The following is a 12,014-nucleotide window of genomic DNA, read 5'->3' on the forward strand; positions in this document are numbered from 1 at the left end:
ATTGTTTTATGAGCTTGTTTACTGTGTTTGATCTGCTTGTATATATTGAAACATGGTATTTCCTTCTGTTACAGAATGAATCCAGAGAGCATATTGTTGCCTTCAACATGTTAAATTACAGAGCATGCAAAAATCTGTGGAAATCTTGTGTAGAGCATCACACATTTTTTCAGGCAAAGAAGTCACTACCTCATGAAAAGAAGATATTGTCACATTATTGGACCCTGGGTTCTAGAAATCCAGCAAAGTAAGTATTGTGTGAAAGCATGTTTTGCTTTGTAATGGGAATGTGAATATTTGTGTCAGTGATAGCTCAAGTTGGAGTGGCAGAGTTCAGTTCTGCCCACAGCTGCATCCCAGTCTGTATGTGAACCATTTGACGAGATATATAGTGCTGGTTTCAGTTTCTGCAATTTGGTGTCACTACAATAGAACTTTTCCTATAGTTTCCTAAAATGGCATTTGAATATGTTTTACTGGTATTTTTTCAACTTTCTGTTTCAGTTTGAGGTATCAAAACATTGGAAAGTAAAAAAGTCATGTAGCTAATGATCCCATAAGAGAATTTGCAGAACGGTTTTGTTTTGAACTGCTTACCCCTTAGTGTCTTATGTACAATCTGTTTAATATGTCAGGGCAATTTATGGAGTGTATTATACCAACCGCTTAATACTGACATCAAGATCAAAAGCTTTGTCCCACCCAAGCATTCAAAATACCACTTCTGTGACACTTCTAATCTTTTATTTGCTTCATTGTGTTCTGCTAGTCATGGAGCTGGTAGTTTCCTACGGGTATCTAAGATCTAGTTCCCCAAAAGTAAGACTTCAGAGCCTGTCTTTTTGCTATATGAAATTGGGGTTGTTACTTCCCATATGCACCAACTGGGCTCTACCTTCATTAAACTTCATCTGCTAGCTTTTTTGTCTAGTCACTTGATGTTGTAATGTCCTGCATTTCTTCACAATTGACCTTTATTTTTGTTGTCCCATGTGAATAATATCTTCAGGAAACTTTGTTCGCTCTTTTCGCTAGATCTTTTTTCACTATAAATCTAAAACATTTTTTCCTATTCTCTCTTTTGAATCACGAGTGAACAGGTAGTTCCTCCAAGTGAGGACCTCATTCCCTGGCTCCTTAGTTTCTTTATGGGTTTAAGGGACTTTGTCAAATGTCTTTTTGAAATCTTGAGTAGACTAAATCACTAGTTTAAAGTTGGGAGGTTACACTCAAGTAGTTCTACTGTTTCTTCGGAGAGGCTTTTAGATTTTTCTATCAGTCCCAGTGATTTATTTCATTATTGATTTGTTCTGTTGTTTCATTTATCAGCAATTCAGCTACAAAAGTGTCATGTCGTGTGTCTGTCTTGTCTGCGCCCCATCCCCACCCCACCCCTGAAAAAAATTCTGTCATGAAACATATTCATATTAATAGTGAATGAAAAAGAAACTCTTATGCCATTATCTTCTCTGAATGTGAGATTTTGGAGGGTTCTTTGGTCCTTTGATCATCTGTAGTCTCTGTAGACTCTCTAGAAACCTGCTTGTTCTGATGATTTCTGGAGAAGTATTTTATAGTTTGCTTGTGGGTGGTGTGTGTTTGTGGGTTTTTTTGCCTTGTGTTCCCTTAACAGTTTAACTTTACGTTTAATTTGTCAGACTGATTCTCTCTTTCCTATTTGGATAAGCTTCAACTTTTGAATGATGTCATCATGCTTCAAATAGCTTCCCAGACCGGTGGCTGGCTGGCTTTTCATACTGTCATGTCTCTTCAGACACTGCAGAAATTCATACCAAGTGGACTAGTATCACTTGTAAATGAAGCAGTTAACCCATGAGGGCTGTCCAACAGTAAGAAGGCTGATAAAGTCTTATGTTTTCTGCTGGAGTGGAATTCCATATTTTCACCTGGTACTAGATCATAGCTGAAGCTAGTAAAAATAAGTAGTTGTATCAACAGTAGTCTAATTTTCTAATGTTTTACAGATTCTTATTTTGAGAATTAGCTCCTCTATGAAGTGATCCGAACTTATTCTTCCTGTATTGAAGGTTTTGAGGAGGTGACTTTCTCAAAGCTTGTAGGATTGTCATGTCCTAGAGCCCTTTATTTCTTTCAAATTTGCAGATTCAGAATCCTGATGCTTGTACTTACACGTGCACACACAGGCATTGCACAACTCTTGCAAAGTTAAGAAAGAAAACAGTACAAGTTCCAAGGGGTACCGGTTTAGTGTCATTCAAATTTTTACCAAACATTTGATTTTTGTCAAATTTTACTGTTATGATTTCTTAATAGCCTGTAGCATGTAGGATAGTTCTCACTGTTGAACTGAGTTACTTCTTTTCAAGAAATTTCTTGTTCTGAGGCATTACCTCTGGTGAATTGCTTATTTAGGCTCTTAAGGAATCTCTAGGTAGAACTGTTCATTGTGATATCTTCTATGGGCTCCATGATACCCTCTGTAGTAATACATTTTTTTGACCATATTTATGCCAGCAAGAAGCATGAAATAGGGGATCTACATGAGGCAGAAAAGACTTGGCAGCCTTTACTATTAGAGACTGCTAAGAAGTCCACAAGAACAGAGTAGTTGGTGCCTTGTCATTGGTTTTCAGAAGACTTACAGAAATAAAATGGATAATACAGGCAAAAGCTTCTCGTGAGTTCATGGAATGTGTGTTTACTAAGCTTAAAACGTGGGTAACTAATTTTGACATGTAGGTGCTTCATATTAATTTTTCCCTCTTTGTTTTTTAAACTGGGAGAAGCTTTAAAAGTACATGTTTAGAAGATGAAGTAATGAATTTGCTTTAAAATCTTGAACAAGATACGTGAAATTCTTCAGAATATAAAAAGTTTTGGGTGTTTTTATTTCTTTTACTTGTGTAAACAAAAAGCAGTACCATGCAAAGCATGCCTAAGACTTGATAATAGCATGAAGAATATCCGTGGCATAAACAACTTTTTTTTTTTTTTTATGCTATGTAAAATTGAGACATTTCAGCTCTATAGTCAAATCCCCACATACCCTGCTATCCCAACCACCAATTATGTACAGCTTAGGACTTCGTGAGCCAAAGGTGGTGTCTCTGTAACTCATAAATTGCTTCTTTTCCATGAGAAGTCCTAGGCCTGTAAACCTGAGGATGTGCAGCTTATCTCTCTGCTTGTCTTGTGGAATGCTGTGTATAAACATGCATAAAAGTTAGTTTATTTCAATTTTGATCTACTTTTAAAATTTCTTTATGCTGTATAATTCCACTAGCAAGATATTTTTATTGCTTTCCTAGCTGAGGTTCTGATTCTGATGCAACACTTGATGCAGTCTTGTCAGGTTCTTGTCACAAGAAGCACTCCAGACTTGGGGATCCCCTTTTCATGTCAGATCTTTCTCTAATGGTTTATTCCTGTAAGGAACACATCACTGAAATGTAGCTTCCTTCTGGAAATAGAGCAAGGTCTGGTGTAGCTCTTATTTGCTGAGGCAGCAGATAGATGGTTAAAGTTGTCCTGTGCTCAGTGAAGCCATTAGTGAGTTATTACCCCTTTATAAGTTTTAACAGGGATCAACTAGAATCTTTTGCCTGTATTTGAACCATGTTTTGTCAGGCACTCGGTTCAGTGCCAATAGGACATACCGAATGTCCTGTTTTCCCCCTACATCTTCTTGAACACAATTGGGTTAAAAATAACTCTGAGGAAAAGTTATTTTTACCCAGGCTTGTGATTAGCATTGTAGCAGGGATTAACAATTTTATTGCTGCAAGTGAAGGACAGCAAATGGCCCTATGAGAATACAAATGCATAAGTGGGAGAGGTAAGCACAGGGGACTCTTTAAAACACATGAATGATAAAATTTAATTTCATAAGCATATTTTATTTCATTTAAGTTTTCTATGCAAAATAATTCACATAAAGTTCTTTATTTCTTTTCAGGTCTGTAAACAGCCAGTACTGCAGAAAAGTCATAGGTGGGATGGTTTGGAACCCATCTATGAGACGATCTTTATCTGTTGAGCAACTAGAGACCAAAAGCCTTCCTTCTCGATCACCTCCTGTTACCCCTAATTGGTAAATCCAGTTTCAGCCTTTCCCATACCTTCCAGCCTCCTACCTTTCCTAATTGTATGTACTCTAGCAGTATAATATATGTAGTATGTACATATATATTTAAACATTATTATTCTGAGAATATATATGATGACAGGAGAAGAGTGGGTGTCACCTCAACTTTAGCAAGGCTTTTGGTCCAGAGGAGGGCTACAAAAATGATCCGAGGGCTGGAGCACCTCTCCTATGAGGACAGGCTGAGAGAGTTGGGCTTGTTCAGCCTGGAGAAGAGAAGGCTGCGGGGAGACCTGATTGCGGCCTTTCCGTACCTAAAGGGGGCCTATAGGAAAGATGGGGAAAATCCTTTTAGTAGGGCCAGCTGTGTCAGGACAAGGGGTAATGGTTTTAAAGGTTTAGACTGGATATAAGGAAGAAATTCTTTACAATGAGGGTAGCAAAACACTGGAACAGATTGCCCAGAGAGGTAGTGGAGGTCCCATCCCTGGGAACATTCAAGGCCAGGTTGGACGGGGCTCTGAGCAACCTGATCTAGTTAGCGGTGTCCCTGCTTACTGCAGGGGGGTTGGAGTAGATGACCTCTAGGGGTCCCTTGCAACCCAAGACATTCTATGATTCTATGATTCTGCCTGCCAAAATATTATACCCATGTTGAGACATTATGTTCTGGAAGGGTGGACAGCAAGATGAGTTAAAAAAAAAAAATGGTTGGATGACTGGACTCAGAAGGGAGTTGTTAATGGGTTGTACTCTTCCTGGAGGCCAATAACAAGTGGAGTAGTGCAGGGGTCTATCTTGGGACCTGTCCTTAACATCTTTATGACCTGGAGGAGGCAATGGAGTGCTTGCTCATAAAGTCTGCAGATGACACCAAACTGGGGGATGAGTCAATAAGCTTGGGGGCAGGGCTGCTATCCAAAGGGACCTTGATAGTCTGGAGAAATGGGCCAACAGGAATTGTATGAAATTCAGTGAAGATGAATATGAAGTCCTGGGAAGGAAGAGCCCAGTGCAACAGCATTATCTGCAATGCAACTGGGAAAGGGCCTGGTAATCTTCATAGGCAGCAAGCTGTACACGAGCTATCTGGTGTGCCCTGAGAGCAAAGTCCACACCAACCTGGCGGTATTAACAGAAACATAGATGGTAGATCAGGGGAAGTGATTTTTTTCCTTTTTGCTCAGCATTTTTTAGACCTGAGAATGCTGCAAGCACTTTTGTTTCCATTAATAAAAGAAAGACAGTGACAAAATGGAGGAAGCTCAGCAAAGGCCACCAGCCACCAAGGTAGTCAGGAGGCTGGAGCACTTACCCTATGAGGAGAGACTGAGACAACTCCACTTGTTCAGCCTGGAGAAGCAAGGGCTTCCCAGATGCCTAATAACAGCCTGGCAATACTTAGGAGGAAGCTAGCTAGAGGATGAGGCCATGTTCTTCACTGTTGTGTGGTGGGAGGATGAGACAACTGGTATATGTTGAAACAAAAGAGAGACTCTGTCTGGACATAATGAAAAACTGCTTCACCACAAAGACAGTTGAGAAGTGGTTGCTTAGAGAAGCTGTGCCATCTCTATCCTTCAAGTTTTTTGAGATCTGACTGAATAAAGCCTTAAGCAGCCTGCTCTGACCTCAGCTGACCCTGCTTTGAGCCGGAGGTTGGACTAGATGATCTGCATAGGTCCCTTCCAACCTGAATTATCCTACGATTAGAACTTTAACAATGCAGGTAGCATTTTAGAGGGGAGGGGGGGAGACAAGTCAGTTCAGTGTACTGAATCTAGCAATATATGATTGCCTAGTATACCATGTGAAATGTTTAAAAATTGATAAGGTGAGACCTATAAGCCTGTCATGGAGATTTTGGGACGTAGATTGCAATAGGACAGAAATTTCACTTTGATAAAGTTTAATGAATTATTCTGAGCTTCCAACTTGTGTTTGTGTTCTTTATTTTTAAGGCGGAGTCCTAGACTACGTCATGAAATTCGTAAGCCACGACACTCATCTGTAGATAACCTTACAAATGAGATTAGTTATATTACTGAAACAGAGGATGTTTTTTATACATATAAGGGCTCTCCAACATCGAAGGACAGTGATTCGGAGTTCTCTCAGAACCGTAGTCCACAGAGGAGGTAAGGACAATTCTGCAAACAATTCATTGCCTATTTTGATTTTAAAAAAAATAAACAAAAAAACCCCAAAAAAACCCAGAAAAACCCCAAACCACCACAAAAAAACGAACCGCTTTATACTAAAACAATCATCATCAGTTATAATATTAAAAAGGAGTTCAAACAGTTTTATGTTTGCATAAGCTTTATTTCGACAAATTGCTAAACCACAAATGCCATGGTACAAAATGACAAGTTAAAAACAAACCAGCCCTTCATCCCTAAACAAATATCGCTATTTCAGGTCTCTGTAAAATTAGAGAAGCTATTAAAGCATGCCTGTTCATATCTGTAATATCCTGTTTCCTTGTAGCTTCTGCATCCCTTTCCTACCTATTACGAACTCTTCCTTTTTTGGGGAGGAAGACTTACTGAGCTCTTGAAAGAGTTCACTTACGTTCCACATCATCAGCTCGGGATCATCAGTTGAAAGAGTTACTGCATTTGAGTAAACACAAAAACATAATAATGCTAGCAGTTATCCATCTTTTTCTTCCTCAGAGGAACTGTAGATTGCTAGTCTAAAGGCAGTCTCTGCTTTCTCCCTTGAGGCTTTTTTGCTGTATTCCTTGGAGACCCTGAAGACCAACTTTGTTCTCCCCTGCAGTGGTCGAACCATTGCTAGGTTTGCTTCCAGGGCTCAAAGCTGTTCAAAGCTCAAATCTTTGTGCACTGATTATTTGTTTGTCATATATTACATCTTATGTGTGGCTTCACTCTTATCTTAGAGACATTTCTTAATAAGTAACTTCAGATTAACACAATATTAACTTCAGAAATAATGTACAAAGTCATTGATTATTCAGCCTCAAAAAGAAAACAGAGAATATTATTTTTTAAAATGCCGGTTCCTTTGTTATGTTACAAAAGGAAAATGGTTTCTAGTCATCCCTAGTAACTTTAAGGCAAGATATATTTTGAGAAGCAATGTATTTAATGGAAGCTGATAGGACTCACCTACCCCTGTGATAGTGTGCAGCTACTAACTGTAACTTTAAACTCTGGATTTAAACAGTTCTCTTCAAATTTGAATTTATTGTTGTTGTTATTATTAATGTATTGTTACTACATTCCATCAGAAAGGTTTCTATGAAGAAGGGAAAAATTAATGTTGCATGCATATTTGGAGTTTGTCACTGTGGTGTTTTGAATTGTTTTTCTGTTTCTCTGACTGGAAGTCAGATGAACATTAATACTAGCAGTGTCAGTAATAAACATGGTAATATATAAGTGATGCCTCTAGATGCTGTGAATAGTCATAGATAGGAAGCAGTGTCTTTCCCGTGCTTTAACATTTGCGGATTATACACTTTTAGAAGTATTTTCTGAGTTAAAATAATGAGAGGCAGACTATAAGAGGAGATGATGAGAGCAGAAGCTGTAGACAGAAAACTAGGTTAGCATGCTGTGTTCTGTGACTGGCGGATTGTGTCCTGCCAGTTAGTACCTTGTTGGGTTTTTCTTTTATTTTCCATTTTCTTTTCTCCCCCTGTAGTTTTTTTCCTTTCCTTCCTGTTTCACCTTTCCTATGCCTATTGAGAATGGAGTGCGAAAACCTGCTTTTATGCTGTTTCTCAGACAGTGAAAATAGGATGTTCTAAAATTGAAAATAGCACATTCTTTTATTTTCTGAGCGCTAAATGACTATGCTGTATCTGAGTAATATCACTCACTGTGGGTAAGATTACTGTTATTACCTCATATAAACTAAATTTTCTATACGTCCTCTCCCCAAGGTGTTCTTGGTTTCTTGGGCATGTTTATAACATTTGATACTCTGCAGATAACTGAAAAAATGCTTGCATAAATATGATGAATTTAAATTTGACGTGTGTGTTTTGGAAGGAAAATGCAACATATGTAATGTGTGATCCTTTGTTGTACTGACTGTTACTTTCATGAAGTAACATGGTCATTAATACTTTCCTTTTTAACAGTTGAGGTAAAACATACAGTAACCATACAAGAAAAAAAAATGTTTCTTCTCTACACTGAAGTTTGTTAGTCCACGTTCCAGTTTTTCTTCTTTTATATTCTTACAGTAGTCATTACTTACCTCACTCCCCTTGTTGAAAGATGTAAAGTAAAATTAAGTACACATGTGTAGTCACACAAGTTTAACTTGTGTATCTTCAGTATTAAATATGGACAAACACTTGTCCTGGACTTTTGCCACGCTTCAGGAATTTTAAGATAAATCACCTTGCAGTGTACTGATAAAGCCAGCTTACCCTTTTTTGCCATGTTGGTCTTTAGTAGATTGTAATTGACATAACTGAAACATGTTATGGAAAAATACTTTATTTGTAAATTTGGTTTTCCTTTTCCATAGAGGAGAGCCAAGACTAGTTTTTCATAGTCCTGCTAACATATGTTGCCTTTAGAGGACTCTTTATTTTTTTTTTTTTTTTTTTTTTTCTTCCTTAGCCTGCCATCTGAGACTATCAAAAAAGGTGTTAGTTAATGCTAATTATAACTAATGAATAGCTTTGATATGAAAAAAAATCTGATAATTTTTGAAGAGCTACTAGCAAACAACTGTAAGATGCTGATTTTTAATTGCTGAATTGTTATGCCTGGGACGTCATATTTTGATTATCATGCAGCTGCTTGATTTTTGTAAACTAAATATGTTTACATCCATTTTGTTTACTGTGTTGGAAGCTCAAGACTGTGCAAGCTGCAGTTAGCAGGGGATATAGCTGCTCTTCTCTCTTTTTCAAGCTATCAGTATTTCAGGGGTGGGGGGGGGTAGTTTTCACCTGTTTCAGTTCAGCCCCTGTGTAATAAGTTTGGTTTTTTTTTTGTCAAAACAACAAGTGGTCCAAGATATACCTACCTTCAACCTGATCTGTTGTGATATAGTGCTTTTTGAGACAACTATATAGGTAACATTTGTATAACAAGACTTACTGTGTACCTAATCCTACCAAGGCACATATGGAACCTTGGTGGATAATAAAACTGTAGAAGCCACCGCTGCTGGCAGAGTCCATACATCTGCACTTATTTCCCTATATACTTTTTTACCTCTTGACAATATGAAGTTTAATTATTTTCCTAATAATCGATTTTCTTCTTTGCTGTGTTTACTCACTTAAGGGAATCAGTCAAGTTCTGTTTTCTTTCTATAAAACAGTACACAATTTAGAAAACAAATCATGTGAAACAACTCAGTTTAGAGGGCATAAAACACATCAGTTATTAACATGTCGTCTTCCATTTCTTTTAAATATGTGGTACTATATCGACATATCGACACCTAGAACTACGTTTACTGTTAAATACTTCTAAATAAGCACTCTGGAAATGAGGGCCAAGAATATTTTGTTGTTTATTATATTGTTTCTCTGAAGAATACAGTGACTTTTTTAAAAAGGTACTTTGTGTGAACATTCTACTTTTTAACTGAAATTTGACATATGCAGGCTGTGAGTGGAAAAAAGAAAATTAGAAAATAGAGCAAATCATGTATATAGGTGAACTACAGAAAACCAGGGCAAGCTTGTGAGTCTCGTGTTGGCGTAGCTAGACTGCTTCTGCTATCCAAATTATCTAAGGTACTTTCACATTCAAGTACAATTTGAGACTCAGACATGGTGAAAAGAAGCAATTTTCTCTCTCAGATTAGTGTCTGAAGAAAAGATTGGAGCTGTCTATTACATACGTATTATAGACAAAAAATTGCTCTAATCCCAAATTAACATATATTAAATAGAGCTTTATTCATAGGGCATGAATAGGTTTGCCTATCTAAGCCAACCATCTCAAATCACAGCTGCATACAAAACCTGTCATCAAAGACAGTGCTGAAGAGGACTTCAAGAGGACTTTTGTTTAGCCCAGGGCTCCCCAGCCTTTGTGAAGAAAGCTTCCCCTGTCAGTTCTTTCTCCTCTCTGTTGCCCTGCTGCTGTCCGACTCTTCCAACTGCTACCGCCACTGAAAAATTAACACTAACACAGACATGGAGCCCACACTGAGCCTTCTGAAGTCTCATAGGTTGCTTTCTGTGTTATACCACTCTTTTTGTTATGGCTGTGCCTCACCAGTTCAGAACAGGTAATCTAGTCTATCTTCTGACTATAAGTTGTACTCACATTGTCACTATATTTATCCCATGTCTACCTGTTACTACTACTACTAGCATATGCTACCACTATTGTTTTGTTTTTAAAATTATTTCAAGAATAATATTAAGATAAAACTTACTAAAAAGTAAGTGCACTTATTTGATAACTGGTTTTCAGTTAAAATTGGCTTTCCCTAGTCTTGACTTCATCTTACCTAAAGATGTTTTTCTTGAGAGATTTGCATTCTTTTAATTGAAGCACTGCTGCTACTGACTTACTATGTTTCTTATTTTAAGCAAGGTAGAAAACTTCTCTGTTCTGTGAGGTTATGTATCTTATCTTCAGTTGTCTTTAAACACTGAGGTATGCATTAGGGAACAGTTGTGAATACAAAGTCTTACAGTTTTCCTTTAACATAGAAAATAAATTATTTTATGAGGCTTTATTATCTCTAAAGTTACCTCTGCTGAAAAGCTGCTTTAACTTGGGGTATTTTTGCAAAGTTGTGTCATAGCAACAGGCTGCCTGGCATCAACCCATCCTGACCATCTGCTATCCTGATAGGTAGCTTGGGTAGAGCTCCTGGAAGAACTTGTCTTTGTTTCCCTTTCAGTGTAACAGGTTTAAACCACAGCTGATTATTTTTAAAGACAGGCTGATGGACTTGTGCAGGGAATTATTTTTGATCACAGTTTTCCGTCTTTTTAACCTGAAATGGTACCTGAAGACTAGCACTGCTGCAGTTTTTCTTGATAAAGGTAGCAGTAGAGTTTCCAAATTTGGAATGAGGAAAGCCTCGCTGATGTAGAGGAACAAATCATCATCGCTGATAGCCTTTCCATGACACTAATGCAATCTGTATGGCAGAAGGCAACAGTAAAAATGAATTAGTCATATTGAAGTATGTGACACTGTTTCAGGACCAGGTTGAGAAATTCCAAAACGTCTTCAATTTAAGCAGTAACCTTCAAATCTAATTCATCTTTAACTGGGGCAATAGGCTGATTATATTTTGGAATCATGTACTCTGACTTGTTTAGTCGTGTATCAGATGGCAGGTTTTGTCTTGAAAGACTGCACTGTCCATGCCCAGTGCAAGTTCTGGTTCTCAGTAGTGACATTTGTTCTTTTTAAAAAATAAATTTAAGATGTAGCTTAATATATAAGGTATGTAACTTAATGCTCATTGCACCCAGTAGCTCATGTGTAGGATCCTCCACTGATGAGCTGTTAAAAGAACAGAGAAAAAAAAAATTGAAAGAAACTAGCTTACTCTTTACCTTCACATAAATAAGTGAAAATTGAAATGGCTAAAATGGCTTTGCTTGTTTCCTTATGTTCAAGTATTTGTTGTAAATTAAAAATCTGTAGATTTAAATGTTTCAATAATATGCATTTTAAATGCTTGATGAACTTAAAATACCAAGGTCCAAGGTTTGCCATGAAAACATAACATGCGACCAAGTAGTATTTAAGGAGCTTTGACCTTTAATTTTTCTTGTATGTTTCTTTCCTTTTTCTCAAGCATCTTCTGGTGCCTGAGGTGTGATAAAGATGTTCACACTTCACAGTGAAATGAGAAATGAAAGTGAATGAATGAACGTCAAGAAGCGAAAACTGAAAACCACTGTGTTGTTTAATGCTCTTAACCTCCAAGAAACCAGCTGCAGGAAGCTGCATGGTTTTCAGCCAGTCCCTAT

At 37.5% G+C, this 12,014-nt stretch overlaps 1 protein-coding gene across 2 annotated transcripts in view; it reads left to right on the top strand.

Moving 5' to 3' along the window:
- The window catches only part of PTPN3 (protein tyrosine phosphatase non-receptor type 3), a 91,171-nt gene that overhangs the window by 43,082 nt on the left and 36,075 nt on the right, over positions 1-12,014 (top strand). Inside the window, exons 11-13 of one of the 2 annotated variants that reach the window (XM_009639937.2) lie at positions 75-247; positions 3,938-4,072; positions 6,028-6,204. In XM_009639937.2, coding sequence (XP_009638232.1) covers positions 75-247; positions 3,938-4,072; positions 6,028-6,204 — 485 coding nt within the window. The remainder of the gene's footprint in view (positions 1-74; positions 248-3,937; positions 4,073-6,027; positions 6,205-12,014) is intronic. The other variant, XM_009639938.2, reaches the window with a different exon arrangement.

The sequence above is a fragment of the Egretta garzetta genome, unplaced genomic scaffold (genome assembly GCF_000687185.1).
Source record: "Egretta garzetta isolate BGI_Z169 unplaced genomic scaffold, ASM68718v1 scaffold405, whole genome shotgun sequence".
NCBI classification, from domain to species: Eukaryota; Metazoa; Chordata; class Aves; order Pelecaniformes; family Ardeidae; genus Egretta; species Egretta garzetta.